Source organism: Cetorhinus maximus, chromosome 5 (genome assembly GCF_964194155.1).
Source record: "Cetorhinus maximus chromosome 5, sCetMax3.hap1.1, whole genome shotgun sequence".
NCBI lineage: Eukaryota > Metazoa > Chordata > Chondrichthyes > Lamniformes > Cetorhinidae > Cetorhinus > Cetorhinus maximus.
The window spans coordinates 90,928,593-90,947,652 of NC_135883.1; the positions used below are offsets into that span (position 1 = coordinate 90,928,593).

The 19,060-nt window shown below is 45.0% G+C and overlaps 1 protein-coding gene across 6 annotated transcripts in view; it reads left to right on the forward strand.

The window, feature by feature from the left end:
• The window catches only part of fam184ab (family with sequence similarity 184 member Ab), a 237,960-nt gene that overhangs the window by 69,924 nt on the left and 148,976 nt on the right, over positions 1-19,060 (forward strand). For all 6 annotated transcript variants that reach the window (XM_078542180.1, XM_078542182.1, XM_078542181.1 and 3 more), the window contains exons 5-6: positions 1,089-1,286; positions 10,914-11,036. In XM_078542180.1, coding sequence (XP_078398306.1) covers positions 1,089-1,286; positions 10,914-11,036 — 321 coding nt within the window. The remainder of the gene's footprint in view (positions 1-1,088; positions 1,287-10,913; positions 11,037-19,060) is intronic.

Here is a 19,060-nt window from a genome sequence, read left to right on the forward strand (position 1 = left end):
TGACAAAGGAATCAAAGGTATCGGAAGTAGGCAAGATAGTGATGTTGAGGCCACAGTCACATCAGCAATGATCTTATTGAATGGTGAAGCAATTTTGAGGGGCTGAATGGCCTGCTCCTAATTTGTATGGTTGATTAAATCAGTCTGTTTGCAACCTTGGTGTTATATTTGACCCTGAAATGAGCTTCTAACCACATATTTGCACCAGCACTAAGACTGCCTATTTCCAGTCAGTCTCAGTCTTGCCTCAGTCTCAGCTCCTCTGCTGCTGAAACACACTCTTTCATGCCTTTCTTACTTATAGACTTGACTATTCCAATGCACTCATGGCTGGCCAGCCATATTCTTCAACCTCCATAAACTTGACGTTGATTAAAACTGTGCTACCTGTGTCTTAACTCACGACAAGTCCCGTTTAACTATCATTCCAGTGCTCACTGACCTACATCTGCTTCCTGTTAAGCAAAATCTTGATTTAAAAATTCTCATCTTTGATTTTAAATACCTTCATGGCCTTTCTCCTCCTTATCTCTGTAATCTTCTCTGGCTCCGCAACCTTCCGAGATATCTAGGCTTTTTTCATTCTAGCCCCCAATTTTAATCACTGCACCATTGATGGCCGCACCTATGGTTGCCTAGGCTCTTAATTCTGGAATTCCCTCCCTACATCTCTCTGCCTTTCTACCTCTCTTCTTTAAGGCACTCCTTAAAACTTATGCTTTAACCAAACTTTTGGTCATCTGACCAAATATTTCCTTCTGCAACTCGGTGTCATATTTTGTTTCATAATGTGACGTGCCTTGAGAGATCTTATTATGTTAAAGAGACAGTATAAATACTAGTGTGCAGTGTTATTTTTGAGTACTTTTCTGAACTTTTTCCGATCTATCTCTTCACTGTTTTGTGGCCTATAAAGCACACTATTATCCTTCCTATTTCTTAAATGCAGTTAAGTAGATTATATCGTAACACCCCCTGATGATTGCTACCCTTGAAGTATGTTCTTCGATCTATTGCCTTACTCGTTCAACTATCTGCAAGACCTGAAACGTATTTGGAATTGAATAATCCTTTTTTTGTAATTGCAGTCCTTAACTGAAGAAAAAGAAATGCAAAGACAATATTATGAAGAGGAGATATTAAATCTGCAGCATAAACTTGAAGAGGAAACTAGATATCTAAGAGACACCTTCAGGAACAGTATGGAGGAGTTGTCTCAGATACATCAAACTGCATTAGAATCTGTTCAAGTCACACGTGAGAGAGAAAAGAAAAAGTTGCAATTGGTTAGTGGAAAATATTATAACCTACAATAACCTTTGAACACCAATCACGGCGTGTCATGGAACAGGCTATTTTAGACCTGGCAATGTGTAATGAGACAGGATTAATCAATAATCTCAAAGTAAAGGATGCTGTAGGTGCAAATGATCACAACATGATAGAATTTCGCATTCAGTTTGAGGTGAAAAACTTGGGTCTTAAACTAGTGGCTTAAACTTAGATAAAGGAAATTACAAAGCTATGACAATACGGTTACAGTGGACTAGGAAAATGGGTTAAAAGGCACAATGGTAAACAGTGGCAGACATTTAAGGAAATACTTCGTAACACTCAACAAGGTTATATTCCATTGAGGAAGAAACTCTATCAGAAGGATACATCACCTGTCACTAACTAAGGAAGTTAAGGATGGTATCAATCGAAAGAAAATGTGTACAGCGCTTCAAAGATTAAAGGCCAGAGGATTGGGAACATCTTGGAAACCAGCAATGGATGACTTAAAAACAGGAATAAATTAGAATATGGGAACAAAATAGCAAGACATGTAAAACAGACAGTTTTAAAGTATATAAAAAGGAAGAGAGTAGCTAAAGTAAATGTTGATCCCTTAGCGGATTGGACTGGGAAATTAATAATGGGGAACAAAGTATATAAAAAGAAAAAGATGAGTGAAGGCAAATGTAGGTCCCTTACAGTCTGAAACAGGAGAATTTATAATAGAGAACAAGGAAATGGCAGAGCAATTAAACAACTACTTTAGTTCTGTCTTCAAGGAGGAAGACAGAAAAACTGCTCAGAAATGCTGGGGAACCAAGGATCTAGTGAGAAGAAGGAATTGAAGGAAATTAGTATCACTAAAACAATAGTTCTGGAGAAATTAATGGGACTGAAAGTTCGATAAGTCCCCAGGGCTTGATAGTCTACTTCCCAGAGTACTAAAGGAGGTGGCCGTGGAAATAGTGGATGCGTTAGTTGTCATCTTCCAAAAATTCTGTACAGTCTGGAACAGTCCCGACAGATTGGAGGGTAGCAAATGTAACCCCACTATTTAAAAAAGGAGCAAGGGAGAAAAAAGTGAATTACAGACCGGTTAGCCTAACCTCAATAGTAGGGAAAATGCTAAAGTCTATTATAAAGGATGTGATAACAGGACACTTAGAAAATATCAATGGAATTAGACAAAGTCAACATGGATTTATGACAGGGAAATCACGTTTGATAAACTTGCTGGAGTTTTTTGAGGACGTAACTGGCAGAATAGATGAGGGAGAATCGTGGATGTGGTGTATTTGGATTTTCAGAAAGCTTTTGATAAAGTCCCAAATAAGAGGTTAGTGTGTAAAATTAAAGCACATGGGATTGGGGGTAAAATATTGGCAAGATTGAGAATTGGTTAGCAGATGGGAAACAGAGAGTAGGAATAAATGGGTCTTTTTCAGAGTGGCAGGTGAGGGTGACTAGTGGGGTACTGCAGGGATCAGTGCTTGGCTCCCAGCAATTCACAATATATCAATGATTTGGATGAGGGAACCAAATGCAATATTTCAAAGTTTGCTGACAACACAAATCTTGGTGGGAAAGTGAGCAGTGAGGAGGGTGTTAAGAGGCTTCAAGGCGATTTAGACAGGTTGAGTGAGTGGGCAAATACACGGCAGATATATATAAGGTGGATAAGTGTGAAGTTACCACTTTGGTAGGAAAAACAGAATGGCAGAGTATTATTTCAATGGTGATAGATTGGGAAATGTTGATGTACTAAAGGACCTGGGTGTCCTTGTACACCAATCACTGAAAGCAAGCATGCAGGTGCAGCAAGCAGTTAAGAAGGCAAATGGTATGTTGGCCTTCATTGTGAGAGGACTTGAGTACAGGACCAAGGATGTCTTACTGCAATTGTACAGGGCCTTGGTGAGACCACACCTGGAGTATTATGTGGAGTTTTGGTCTACTTACCTAGAAAAGGTTATACTTCCCATAAGAGGGAGTGCAGCGAAGCTTTGCCAGACTGATTCCTGGGAAGACAGGATTGTCGTATGAGGAGAGATTGGGCCAACTAGTCCTGTATTCACTGGAGCTTAGAAAAATGAGAGGGGATCTCATTGAAACATGCAAAATTCTGACAGGAATGGACAGACTGGATGCAGGGATGATGTTTCCTCTGGCTGAGCAGTCTAGAATGAGGGGTCACAGTCTCAGGATATGGGGTGGGTCATTTAGGACTGAGATGAGGAGAAACAACTTCATTCAGATTGTGGTGAACCTGTGGAATTCTCTACCACAGAAGGCTGTGGAAGCCTAGTCATAATGTATTTAAGAAGGAAACAGAGATTTCTGAACTCTAAAGGCCTCAAGGGGCATTGGGAGAGCACAGGAGTATGGCATTGAGATAGAGGATCAGCCATGATCGTATTGAATGGCAGAGCAGACTCAAAGGGCTGAATGACCTCCTCCTGCTCCTGTGTTCTGTGTTTCTAAGGAAATGGCAGAGACCTTGAATTATAGGGACTGGCCATGGCGTAGCGGTATTGTCACTGGACTAGTGTTCCAGAGACCCAGGGTAATGCTCTGGGGACCTGGGTTCAAATCCCACCACAGCAGATGGTGCAATTTGAATTCAATAAAAATCTGGAATTAAAAGACTGCTGATGACCATGAAATTGCCGATTGTTGTAAAAACCCATCTGGTTCACTCGTGTCCTTTAGGGAAGGAAATCTAGTTTGGTCTTCACGGTTGACTCTTAAATGCCCTCTGAACAAGGGCAATTAGGGATGGACAATAAATGCCCACCTAAATGAATTTAAAAAAAAAGTATTTTGTACCTGGCTTCACAGCAGAAGACACAAAAAGCATCCCACGAATCCTAGAAATTCAATGACTATCACAAGAGAAAATGGGACTAAAGTCTGACAAGTCCCCTGTACCTGATGGCCTGCATCCTAGGGTCTTAAAAGAAGTGGCTACAGAGATAATGGATGCATTTGTTGTAATCTTGCAAAATTCCTTGGATTCTAGAAAGTTTCCAGTGGATTAGAATACAACACCTCTATTTAAGGAAGGAGGAAGATAGAAAACAGAAAACTGTGTAGGACTTGTTAGACTGACTGTCATTGGGAAAGTGCTGGAATCCATTATTATGGAAGTAGTAGCAGAACATTTAGAAAATCTTGATACAATTGAGTAGCGTACATGTTCTAAGAAAGGGAAATTGTGTTTGCAAAATTTATTAGAGATCTTTGAGGATGTAGCAAGCAGGGTCATGAAAGGGGAACCAGTAGATGTCGTGTATTTTGATTTCCACAAGGCATCCAATAAGGTTCCACATAAAATATTATGACCAAAATAAGACCTTATGGTGTTGGGGTAATACATTAGCATGGATAGAGGGTTCGCCGACTAATATGAAGCAGAGAGTTGGCATAAATGAGTTATTTTCAGGTTGGTAACTGTAATTCGTAAGGTTCCACTCGGATTGATGGAATATACTTATGTTGTAGGCAGTTCAACGGCGATTCACTAAGGTGATTCTGAGATGAAGGGGTTGTCTTATGAGGAAAGTCTGAGTAAGTTGGACCTATACCCATTGGAATTTAGGTGATCTCATGGATAAATATGAGATTCTGAGGGACTTGACAAGATAGATGGTAAGAGGATGTCTCCCCCCCACCTCATAGGCAAGTCTAGAACCAGGGGCACAGTTTAAAAGTAAGGGATGTTGCTTTTAAGACTGAGGAGGAGAAATTTCTTCCTTGAGGGTTGTTGATCTTTGGAATTCCAGGGAGCAATGGAAACTGGGTTATTGAATATATTCAAGGCTGCATTTGCTAGACTTTTGATCTACAAAGGAGTCAGGTTATGGGGCTAGGCAGGATAGTGGAATTAAGGTCACAATCAGGTCAACCATGACTTATTGAATGGCAGAGCATACTTTAGCACTGAATGGCCTATATGTGTTCCGATTACCAAAAGGATGTTCTTGTTATTGTGCTAGATCTCCGGATCAGCATCGATACTGTGCACATCGTGTGGAGTCATTGTGTGCTCACATTTTTGTGCACTTGAAGCTGGGACTGCCATTAATTGGATTCAGGAAAATCACAGCTGAGTGACTGTTTCTCACCCAGTGTGGGCTTCTGACCTCACTTCACCCTGACAGTGGAATCCTGAAACCCGTGGGGAAAATTCTGTCCTTGGTGTTTAATTTTCCAGCTGTTCCACTGCACTCCACTTGGAGTTGTGACAGAGGTACACTGACAGGGCTGAGGCCATTTGGCCCTGTAGACCCCGTGTTATGCCCAGTAAAGGCCTACCCTATTCATAATTTCAAACATGGACTGTGTTCGTATGGAAGCTTCCGGAACTGTCTCTTATCATTAAAAATTGGACAAGGTAGCTAAAATGGTTTCTGAGGGTCATGTGACTTTTCAAAATTCATTTCCGGTATGTTGGCATCGCTGGCTAGGCCAGCATTTATTGCCCTTGAGAAGGTGGTGGTGAGCTGCCTTCTTGAACCGCTGCAGTCCACATGGTGCAGGTACAACCACAGTGCTGTTGGGGAGAGAGTTCCACGATTTTGACCCAGCGACAGTGAATGAATGGCGATATATTGCCAAGTCAGGATGGTGAGTGAATTGGAAGGTGGCTTCCTGGTGGTGATGTTCCCATGTATCTGCTGCCCTTGTTCTTCTACATGGTAGCGGTCGTGATTTTGGAAGGTGCTGCCTAAGGAGCCTTGGTGAGTTTCTGCAGTGTATCTTGTAGATGGTACACACTGTTGCCACTGTGCGTCAGTGGTGTACGGAGTGAATGTTCGTGGAAGGGGTGCCAATTGAGCGCGCTGCTTTGTCCCAGATGGTGTCAAGCTTCACTAGTATTGTTGGAGCTGCACTCCTTCAGACGAGTGAAGAGTATTCCATCAAGCTCCTGACTTTTGTCTTGTAGATGGTGGACAGGCTTTGGGGAGTCAGGAGGTGAGTTCCTCGTCACAGGAATGGCTGGTCCAGTTCAGTTTCTGGTCAATGGTAATCCCCAGGATGTTGTTGGTGGGGGATTCAGTGATGGTAATGCCATTGAATGTCAAGGGGCAATGGTTAGATTCTCTGTTGTTGGAGATGGTCATTGCATGACACTTGTGTGGCGTGAATGTTACTTACCACTTGTCAGCCCAAGCCTGGATATTCTCAAGGTCTTGCTGCGTTCGGACATAGACTGCTTCAGTCCCTGAGGAGTCACGAATGATGCTGAACGTTGTGCAATCATCAGCAAACATCCCCACTTCTGATCTCATGATGGAAGGAAGATCATTGATGAAGCAGTTGAAGATGGTTGGGCCTTAAACAGTACCCTGAGGAACTCCTGCAGTGATGCCCTGGAACTGAGATAATTGACCTCCAACAACCACAACCATCTTCCTTTGTGCTAGGTATGACTTCAACCAGTGGAGAGTTTTTACCCTGATTCCCATTGACTCCAGTTTTGCTAGGGTTCCTTGGTGCCACACTCGGTCAACTTCTGCCTTGATGTCAAAGGCAGTAACTCTCACCTCACTCCGGGAGTTCAGCTCTTTTTTCCATGTTTGAACCAAGGCTGTAATGAGGTCGGGAGCTGAGTGGCCCTAGTGGAACCCAAACTGGGTGTAAGTGAGCAGGCTATTCCAAAGCAAGTGCTGCTTGAAAGCACCGCTGATGACCCTTTCCAACGTTTACTGATGATCTAGAGTAGATTGATGGGGCAGTAATTGACTGGGTTGGATATGTCCTGCTTTCTGTGTACAGGACATAGCTGGGCAATTTTCCACGTTGCCAGTTAGATGCCGGTGTTTAGCTGTACTGGATCGGCTTGGCTAAGGGTGCGGCAAGTTCTGGAGCATAAATCTTCAGTACTATTGCCGGAATATTGTCAGAGTGCAAAGCCTTTGCAGCATCCAGTGCCTTCAGCCGTTTCTTGATATCACGTAGAGTGAATCGAATTGGCTGAAGACTGATATCTGTGATGCTGAGGAGGAGGCGGAGATGGATCACCGACTTGGCATTTCTGGCTGACGATTGTTGCGAATGCTTCAGCCTTATCTGAAACAAACTCAGCACAAACTACCTCACCTTCTGTAAAGTTCCTAACTGAATCATTCTGAGTGAGGGCCTCCCCCTTGAATGGACATACCCAGATGGAACCCCTCTGTTGAATTCACACCTGTCATTGTTTATGACTTACTCCAAACTTAAAATCAATGGGCTACCAGACTTCATCTCTCCAAGTTTGCAATTTAACAATAGGGAACTGCAGAAAACCAGTTAATGTCAAGTAGGTGTGAAGGGAGCATCAACTTGCTTGCATTGTATAGCAATGGCTTTCAGCTTTAAGCCATTCAGGGTGGACAATAGTAGTTGATACCAAAATCCTTAATTATCCCAAGAACCAGAGAGACCTGGCAGCCTGCTAAGAAAACCACTGCAGAATACCAGGTGCTGGCCAAAGCAGCAATAGAAAAGCCTTTTTTAAACGTGGAGGCTGCTATAGTTTAAAAACCTTTCAGCCAGATTCCTAATCCAAGACCACCTGTAATGAAATTTAACCTCCTGGCACAAAAATCACAAGTTCCTAACTTTGTGACCTGCTGAACATTCATCTCTGAGGGAACCCTGCAATAATCCTGATATCCAACTCAAGTAATTTGCACCGATCTAAACTACAATTCAAGAGTGGAAAAGACATTTCTTTACTGGGCCTGCAACGACTGCAACCTTGCAAGATGAGCCAAAGAAGTGAACTGTTAACTACTCTTCTGTTCACAACTTGTAAAAGTGCACTATTCGCTCTAACTATAATTTCTCTCAAGCGTGTCTTTTTGCGTGTGTGTTGTGTGCGCGCTGAGTAAGGGATTTTGTGTGAGTGCTGAATGAGTGACGTAGCATTTAGACTTTCGGGGTGAATGCATGATTAACTAATCTTCATTATTTCAACACATGAAAGCTTGCTGTTACTAGTAAAATTGACTACACACTCAAGGGGGCTAAGAAACACACACACCCCTTGTCCAGAAACACACTGATTACAGTCAGTAAGGGAGAGGATACCAGAGTTTCAATTCTTTCCTGACCCTGTCTATAACACTAACATAAGCTCTCTATATTGTCTAAGACAGAGCATGTAAGATCATGAAATTGACAACGAAGATAAACACATGGTATAAAGCTTAGTTTCCTTTTGTTTAAGATCACAGAATCACAGTGCAGAAGAGGCCCTTCGGCCCATCGAGTCTGCACCGACACATGAGAAACACCTGACCTACCTACCTAATCCCATTTACCAGCACTTGGCCCATAGCCTTGAATGTTATGACGTGCCAAGTGCTCATCCAGGTACTTTTTAAAGGATGTGAGGCAACCCACCTCCACCACCCTCCTAGGCAGTGCATTCCAGACCGTCACTACCCTCTGGGTAAAAAAGCTTCTCCTCACATCCCCCCTAAACCTCCTGCCCCTCACCTTGAACTTATGCCCCCTCGTGACTGACCCTTCAACTAAGGGGAACAGCTGCTCCCTATCTACCCTGTCCATACCCCTCATAATCTTGTACACCTCGATCAGGTCGCCCCTCAGTCTTCTCTGCTCCAACGAAAACAACCCAAGTCTATCCAACCTCTCTCCATAACTTAAATGTTTCACCCCAGGCAACATCCTGGTGAATCTCCCCTGCACCCCCTCCAGTGCAGTCACATCCTTTCTATAATGTGGCAACCAGAACTGCACACAGTACTCCAGCTGTGGCCTCACCAAGGTTCCATACAACTTCAACATGACCTCCCTACTTTTGTAATCTATGCCTCGATTGATAAAGGCAAGTGTTCCATATGCCTTTTTCACCACCCCACTAACATGCCCTTCCGCCTTCAGAGATCTATGGACACACACGCCAAGGTCCCTTTGTTCCTCAGAACTTCTGGGTGTCATGCCGTTCATTGAATACTTCCTTGTCAAATTACTCCTTCCAACGTATATCACTTCACACTTTTCAGGGTTAAATTCCATCTGCCACTTATCTGCCCATTTGACCATCCCATCTATATCTTCCTGTAGCCCAAGACACTCAACTTCACTGTTAACTGCCCGGCCAATCTTTGTGTCATCCGCAAACTTACTAATCCTACCCCCCCACATAGTCATCTATGTCGTTTATATAAATGACAAATAATAGGGGACCCTGCACAGATCCCTGCGTACGACACTGGACACTGGCTTCCAGTCACTAAAGCATCCTTCTGTCATCACCCTCTGTCTCCTACAACTAAGCCAATTATGAATCCACGTTATCAAATTACCCTGTATCCCATGTGCATTTGCCTTCTTTATAAGTCTCCCATGTGGGACCTTGTCAAAGGCTTTACTGAAATCCGTATAAATGACATCAATTGCACTACCCTCATCTACCCACCTGGTCACCTCCTCAAAAAATCAATCAAATTTGTTAGGCATGACCTCCCTCTGACAAAGCCATGCTGACTATCCTTGATCAAACCTTGCCTCTCCAAGTGGAGATAGATTCTCTCCTTCAGAATTTTCTCCAATAGTTTTCCTACCACTGATGAGACTCACTGGTCTGTAGTTCCCTGGCTTATCTCTACAACCCTTTTTAAATAGTGGAACCACATTAGCTGTTCTCCAATCCTCTGGCACCTCTCCCGTGGCCATAGAGGAATTAAAAATTTGGGTCAGAGCCCCTGCGATCTCCTCCCTTGCCTCCCTCAGCAGCCTGGGACACAAATCATCCAGAGATTTGTCCACTTTTAAGCCTGCCAACACCTCCAATACCTTGTCTCTCCCTATATCAATTTGCTCAAGAAGCTCGCAGTCTCTCTCCCCGAGTTCGATACCTTCATCCTCATTCTCTTGGGTGAAGATGAATGAGAAGTATTCGTTCAACACTCTACCGATGTCCTCTGGCTCCACCCATAGATTGCCCTCTTGGTCCCTAATGGGCCCTACTCTTTCCCTGGTTATCCTCTTCTCATTGATATACTTATAGAATATTTTGGGATTTTCCCTGCTTTTACCAGCCAGGGCTTTCTCATATCTCCTCTTTGCTCTCCTAATTGCTTTCTTAAGCTCCACCCTGTACTCCACTAATGCCTCTGCTGATTTGCTCCCATTGTACCTGCTAAAAGCCTCTCTTTTCTTTCTCATCTAATCCTGAATCTTCCTGGTCATCCATGGTTCTCTATTACGAAGATATACAAGGTAACATGAAATGGATTTGAAAAAGAAAAAATGCAGTGCGATTTGATAAAAAGAGAATTGGGGAAATAGGTTAATAGTTTGACCAGATTAAAATATTTAACTTTAATTCTGTTTTACGGATGTATTTTAATTCTGTAGTCTAATAGTAAGGAAATTTTCCTGGTGTTATAATGTTAGTGTATATTGTTTTGCACAGTACGCAAGTGAAAACATATATTTCTTCATATTCTAGGCTAAATAAAAGCTTGGTTATGTCACCTGAATTCATTGAAATGTATACTGAAAATGATTTTGAAATCCAACATTAGAAAGACATGTATTTGCATGAAATAACAGCAACATTTGTATTTACTTGTTTAAGAACCTTAATCTCTGTAACTACACCCTTTCCCTTTTAGGAAATGGACCAAAATCTTGAGAAGGATCGTTTGCGAATGGAAGAAGAGAAAAATCAATTCAAACAGCAAATGGAAAACCTTCGAGAAGAGCTGACTGCCAAGTTAAATACAGCCAATCAAGAGGCAAGAATAAGATTTTCACAATACTGACCTTAAATATGATTATGTAATTTAAATAAGTTAGTCTTTTACAATACAAAATTTGTCTCAGATCTCAGAGCATGTCTGGAAATTTGCCCTGTTCAGTGCTATGACTGCAACTAAATGCCCCACAGTAAAAATAATTTGGAAAATATTCTTTTTTTTTGGGGAAAAAAAAGCTGATTGCTTGTGACAAGCACATAGGAAGTGTCAGCTAGAATACTGAATTCAGTGTAACTCAGGTACAGAAAGTGAAATAGAGAGGGAAAGATCAGAAGGGAGAATGGGCAAAGAGACAGAAAACAAGTAAAGCAATGTATTTTTAAAAAATCTCCAACCATTAAAACTGAGGGAATTAGACTCGGTGGCCGGAATCTTCTATTCTGAAGTCTTAAGTTCAGTGGTGTGAGTGGAAGTCGGAGTGATTTCTGCTGGGGGGATGGGGGGGTGGTGCAGGATGGCTGACCACGCGCAATCTTGCGCTGTTCAGCTCAGTACCTATGCATCCATGTGGAATATGGCAAATCTTGTGGCCGGGAAGGGCAGGAATTTGCAATTCACGCCATTGCCTCATGGAGCCGAAAGTCCAGGCACCATACTTAAAGGGTACCAGACAGTCACTCACTTGCTGCAGGCCAGTCTGCCTGTCCTTTATGTCCCAGAGAAGAAAACAAAGTGCAGCCTCATAGTTCAGCAAAGCCTTCCTGGAAACTCTCCTTCGGGTTGCCCAGGAAAAGCGAGAGGTGCTTTTTCCTGGGGTGGCAGCAGGAGGCCCACCTGTCTGACCACAGCAGCCTGGACGGAGGTCGTAGCAGAGGTTAGCACCTGTGGGGCCCAGCACAGAAATGCCTAGTATTGTTGGAAGAGGATGACTGATCCACTGCACTCCACCAGGGTAAGTGCATTATCTACTCTCACTGCAAACTGGCACTCATAAGGGCATAGGTGGTATAAGTGTGCGAGTTCACAGGGACTGTGAGACAGGAGTTTGGGCTGCAGCACTCACAAGCAGATGGGATATATGCACTGAATGTGTGCCAGCCACTTCATGCTTTTAATCTTATGTCAGTTGCATGACATCCTGCATCTTAATTACTTACTGGGAGGGCTCAGCAGCTGCTATGGGCATGCATGCTCCTGAACTGCTGATGCAACCATTGGGATGACAATCAATCCTCTTTCTGCAGGAGAAGAATGCCCACAACAAGCGGTTGTGGTCCCAGAGGTGAAATTCCAGACATTTGAGTCCTCACCCCTTTTGAGGAGCAAGCCACTGAGATACCCGGGTAGGAGCAGGACCGGTGCCTGCGCTGTAGGCAGGATAGGACTTCCCTGGGAAGCCAGTTAGGATGCCTCCAGTCTGCAGTTGACAGCTGTGCCCACAGAGTAACACATTGACTAAGCAGGCTCCTTAATTAGTGCAATCATTAAATCTTTCTTTTCTCTATTCCAAGTACCAGAAAGGAAAGGGGGAGGCCAACAAGGGAGACCATCCACAGCTCCATGTTCAACCCCACCACTGAGGAGGATGAACCATCACGGCATTCACCTGCACCCTCCACCACTGCAGATATAGTCAGCTCGGTGGGTCCATGTTCTAAGAGTAGGCACGGGGTCACAATCTGGTGAGACATCACTGACGCAGGTCCACAGATGGTGGAGGAAGTGACAGCTGAAGTCTCTGACACTCTGAGGACTGCTGGAGAACAGGCCCCTACTCAATCCCTTGCAGAGGATAAGCCTCTGGACTCAGCCCTAAGAGACATATTGGAGATGCAGAGACAGGCAGGGGAACATCGGGCAGAGTTGCCAGAGGCCAAGTGCAGACTGGGCCGAAGGCTGGAGGAATCTGCCCATGTTCTGTCTGGCTCTCTATGCAATCACTTGACAGCCTCCATGGAAAGGAGACCCAGGTCAAGCAGAACACACAATGACTGCTGGATATGTGCTCGGACCTGCACTCCCTAGCCATGGGTGCAGTGCAGCAGTGGCTAGGCGAGAGGTGCCATTGAGCACTCACAAGGTGGAGGAGCACCAATCAGGCACCCTGGGCACTTCACCCAGCGACAATCCAAGGGTGCCCTGCCACTTCACCTCCCCTCTGCCAGTGACTCCCATTGCCTCCAGCAGGTCAGGCTGAGGAGGGTGCACCTACACTTGAGCAGGAGACCCTAAGCATGCTGGGGCCGTCTAGGCCTCCGGCCACCAGAGGACGCCTGCCAAAGTCATCACAATCAACAGGGCTGCCTTTACCTTAGTTGCAGATGTCGGGGCTGCACCTGGATGTAGCAGTAGGCAACAAAAGATTAAGAAGTATTGAAGGCACATGGGTGGCACAGGTGTACAACCATTGTATATAGTTTTGGCACTTCTAAATATATGTTCACTCGCATTGTTTGGAAGTTTCCTGGATTCCATCTTGCTGCTAGTTGCTCCAATGGCCACAGGCATTTAAGGATGTGGATTTTGGGCCCCCACCAGAGCCCAACAATTAACTCCTAGAGATTCACTTCTCTCACATTATCAACACATTGCTCAATAATCCCACATGTGCATGATTAAGCACTGGCCATCATTTGTGAGTGTGCTGCGTGGACATGCATCTTGCAAGCCATAACTTGCAGTGCATCATGTTCTGACCTGTGAAAATGTGTTCAGTGCGGCAACTGCATCTTGTACAGCTGTGCTTTGCTGTGAATGTGGGTGGACTCGAGGCAAGTTAAATCTGCAATGTGAATGGCAAGGAGCACTAGATGTCATTTCAGGGCTGAGAGAATGAAGCGCTCCACACTGACATCTGAACAGTAGAAAACTAGAGGCTGCCCTGCATGCCCAGAGAAAGGTGTGGTGGGCGTGTCCAATCGTTAATGGCCTTCCTTGGTGATTTGTCATTTGATTTAACATGCAGGTGAAGTCTGCAAGTAAGGAAGCAATGGGCAAGTTAGTCTTGACTGCAAAAGAGATTTGAGTGTAGGATTTAAGAGGTGTGTGCTGTTGATGAAGCCTTTGTCAGACCTCACATGGAGATTTGTTTGGCCTGCTTGTCTCCTTATCAAGGGTGGCAGTAGACCTTGGATAAAGGGTTTGCAATCAAAGTGCATCAGGCATCATGGAAGGGCGAGGGTCTTAGTGCATGAGGTGACAGAGCGTAGAATGGGCCTATATGGTGGACCATGTTGAGGACTGAGGTCCAGCAAGACTCAGCAGGGCCCATGCCGAAAAGATGTCCACCTTGGCTGGGGTGTCCACAATGCTGGATCACAGTCTCACCAATTATGCTAAGGCTATCTAGGACTGTTCTGAAGAAGGATCATACAGACTCGAAACGTTAACTCTGTTTCACTCTCCACAGATGCTGTCAGGCCTGCTGAGTTTTTCCAGCATTTTCTGTTTTTATTTCAGATTTCCAGCATCTGCAGTATTTTGCTTTTATCATAGGACTGAGCCTTGTAGGAATCTCTGTGATTGGAGGGACCAGAGTGGTTGCAACTCAGTGATGCAGTTTGCAGGTGAAGCAGTCTGTGAGTGGACCTAAAGTTACTGCAAAACTTCTCAGCATGATAAAAATGTCAAGGGATATGGGTTTACCAGGAGTGAGTGGTAATATTGGGGGGTTTGTGGGGGAGGGGGGCATTGGGGGCGTTGGGGACGGTGGGCAGGAACAAGATCCTCCTTGAGTCCTTGATCAATCTGCATGGAGGACCGATCTCGAGGGACCAAAAGGTGTTCTCATGCTGCTCCTCCCTGTGGACCCATCTATCTGCTTCTGCCTGAAAGAGCTCCCTGCCATGTTTCCCCCCTTTGGAAGCAGGTGTGCAGGTGACATGAGTGCATTCTTGCCAAGGTTAGATTTGATATTGTTTCCAAGATGCCATGCACACATACTTTGTGAGGGCATGGGTAAAATCACAATTCTACTTACAGGTGCCTCAGGTCATGGGAGAATGGAGCACTGTGTGGATTCTAATGTGTGCATTTAGCACAAGGGCTCTGCATATTAACATAGTTTGGCGCATGCAAAGGATCAAACCACTAGCAGGGCAGATGTTAAGTAGTGCAATTTAATTCAGCTATCATAAATCAAGGTTCATTAGAGAAAGGTATAATGTCTATAACCGAAAAGGAGCTGGGGCCTTTTAGCCAGCTGAGGATTGAAAACCAAAAAGTTAAGGAAATGTGTCGGCAGCTTACTCTGCCTGGAATCTATTAGCTATCAGATTGACATGGCTGTCTGCCACACCATGCACCTGCTATGTCCTGGCCCTCATCAGCTACATTCCTTTCACCATCCTTGTTGTCGGAGGAGACGTCTTGGCCCTTCGTGTCCCCGTCAGCCAAGGCATCCCCCTTTGTAGCACTAGGTTGTACAGGGCACAGCAGACAACGATGATCTGGTGCACATACTGTAGTGGGTGTTGGAGAGCCTCACTCGAGCAGTCCAAACATCTGAACCTCATCTTTAGGAGGCCTGTTGTCTGCTCAGTCATGGACCTGGTGGAGGCATGTGCGGCATTGTAGCTCTCCTCAGCAGTACTCCATGGACAGTGAACTGGCATCTTCAGCCAGGTCTTCTGTCCCCAAGGAGCCAGCCCTGCGTTTGCCGAGGTCCTTCAAAAACCTGTGGCATTTGGGAGTGGGTCACAATGTAGGCGCCATGAGTGTTCCCTGGGAACCAAGCGCAAACATGCAGGATTTGCCTTCTGTGATCACATATGAGTTGCACATTCAAAGAGTGAAACCCTTTTCTATTGATGAATGTCACTGGCTGTAGCCAGGGAGCTCTCAAGGCCACATGAGCAGGGTGCCATTGACTGCACACTTGCGGGAAACCTGAGATTGCTGCAAACCCCAATATTCTTGCAGCCTGGTTTTTGGCGCCCAGGCAGAATTGTAGGTGCACCCTTCTGAGCAGGGCATTTGCCACCTCCTGTTTACGCTTGTGTTTTGCTGACTGGGAGATGCCTCACAGGTCCCCAGTGGAGCCCTAGAAGGAGGCACTGGCAAAGAAGTTTAAGGCGGCAGTTACCTTTAATGCCACCGGCATGGGATTCCCTCCAAATCCATGTGGCCGCAGGTCATCATGGAGAAACTGGCAGATGTGTGTAACCACATTCCAAGGCAATCTAAGTCACCTCCGGCATTGCCTTTCGCTCATCTGTATATAGCTGTCTGCAATTCGTATCTGTTCTGCTGAAGGGTCATGAGGACTCGAAACGTCAACTCTTTTCTTCTCCGCCGATGCTGCCTGACCTGCTGAGTTTTTCCTGGTAATTCTGTTTTTGTTTTGCAATATACACATGGTTGGGCTAATGCTCGCCATTGCAGTGGACCCTGGTTGCCAGCATCCGGATCTTTTTGAGGCCTTGCTGCCTCTTGCTGCTCAGACCATTGCCCCTCCTGACCCTGTGCCAACCTGTAACGGGCCCTCCTCATCTAGATAAGAGTCAGTAGAAAGGCAGTGTTGTGTGGAGCTTGCATCATATTGGCTTCAGTAGCTCTGTGAATGAAATGTAGTGAGCATATCCTTTATAAGTTTGTCTTCATCTAAAGCCAACAAGCCAGTGTAAGCCCTGTGCCTGGCCTCCATCTAGACATGGCAACCTCACCCCAACCCTTCCAGGTAAAGGACATCCCGGAGAACCAGAGATGGGTACACCTCCCGTTCATACATGACTGTCTATTGACCGGTTTGATGAGAACCATGTGTGAGAACCCTCTCTCTGATCCTATTCAGCTTTCTTCCACTCCCCTTGAAAATCTATACAGAACCTATAGAGAGACCATTGCCTTGGCAGCATAGAAAGATGAACCACGTGAACCATTGTCATCCGTGACCATTCACCCAGGAGGATTGAGGTTTGAAGTTGGGAATTTTTTGTTGTCTACCAGCTGTGCCCCATGGAGGCATCCACTTCTCACCCTCCCTCCAGCCCTCCCTTCATCCTGGCATCTGACAGCAGAAGATGGCAAATGGCACAGAATGAACAGCAGCTCTGGACCTTGCTGGGATCTCATGAGACCCACGAATCGGGAACAAACCTGCTGCTGTGTGGGCCCCACCATGGAGAGGAGAACACAACTGAACATGGTTGTCATCCAGTTCCCACATGATTATTAGGGTGTCTCTTTAGTGAGTCAATTGTGGAGACCTTGAACTCCACCCACCTGAAAAGACCCTCCTCCCACTCTGAGATATTGCAGTTTTACATTGACTGGCTTCCATTGCTGAGAATCGAAAACATTGGTGCATGTTACCTTTGAAACTCACTCCTCAACCTTCTACCCTCCCCCTGTCACCAACCACCAAACAGCTACCTGACTATTATCCTGGACCTGCCACCCTACTGAATTCATTGCCTCCTTTGACTGTGACTCTTCCCTCCACTGCCCAATACCCTCAGTTCAGCCCCAGGATCCCACCATCAACAGCAACGATCCTGCCTCTAGGACCATCTCTCTCCCACCAGCCTTGCCCGGAAACCCCCAACCCACCCAGCCACAGGACCCCAGATCCAACAAGAAAGACCCTTTCCTCCATCCCACGTTGCTGCACTCTCATATTCCCCTTCTGTCCCTCTCCTTGTCCCAGGCAATCTCTTTCTTCCCTGGACAGCCCTCCTCCCTTCCCCAGACAGCCTCCCTCCCTGCCTCCCATGCCTGGCCTCTGCTCTAACCTTCTGCCCTACCCTCCTTCTGCCCTTAGCCTGCCTCTCGTGTCTAGCCTTCGCTCCACCCTAACCCTCTACTGTCCTTCACCTGCCTCCCATGTTCAGCCTTTGTGCAGCTTGTACTACCAGCATCCAATTTGTGTCAAGTTGTGAATGGCCCCTAAGAAGGCCAAAGCAGCGTCTGCTCATCTCAAAGTCGTGGAAGAAGCTCGCCAGGTGAACGCCGCTAACAGACAGCTGTAAAAGTGAACATTTTAATTCCTGACTGGCGGGGAACTTCATTTGAAGGGACAACTTAATTCTGGTGAGGTGGCCTTTTAATGAGCATGCATCACATGCTAATGCATGCAAAAGGACTTCCCAAAGTTGTTCGTCGGGAAGCTCAACCCACCTTTAACCTGACTTTAAAGTCCAGAGAACAGAATTCCTAAAGTTCATCCCTTCCTCGGGAAACGGATTTTTAACCTCATATCAAATTATGTTCCCCTCCCACCAAGCTCCCCGCTGTTGGCACGACTGGAAGATTTCACCCCACGTGTCTAAAAGTTAATTTTCAGTGACAGAGGGGTTGTTTGGATATAATTAAAGCTTATCACTCCATTAAAGGGTAATGCACTGGATTCACCAATTCTTTTTTTTGACAAGTTTAGCACATATCTATGAACTAAATACAGGAAATTTATGTCATTCGGTATGTTGAGTCAGATGGTGACATGTAATTTTCATGCCGCCCTTGGAACAGGGCACTTCAGAGAGAAACTTCATGATCTCTGTGTTTAACTGCACATGTGCAGTCACTGGAAGTTGCTGCCTGATTTGCAAATAAACGACAGAGTGCTGTTAGCTTCACCATGTATTTTTATACAGGAAATTGGTGCATTGTTCCAAATCATGAATGGACTGAATCAGACATCATGAATCAGACATTAACACCTGGAAACTTTGGGAAATATTACTTTTGTTGAGTCAGTTCCTTTATGTAATTTGTAAGGGAGTAAAATAGAAACAGTATTTTATAATGTAGGATTTTAGCTTATAGTTTCTTTCAATGTCGAATGTTATGTAGTGATACAACATAGCACACCCAAATGATGTTTGTAAATCTGGTACTTGTACAGTATTGCCAAGTCCTGTTCCAACTCTGGAATTCGGCTATTTATTGTCTTCAGATATGTTAAAACAAGGTTACTCGTTCATGCAAATTACTATTGAGGAGATGTTGACCATTGGCTAGTAATAAAATCCTTTTGGGTGCTCCCACTTGAAGAAAATATCATTTTCAGAAATCATTTGACCATCCCTTGTTTTGTTTCATGTGAAATTCCATTCTGCATTGTG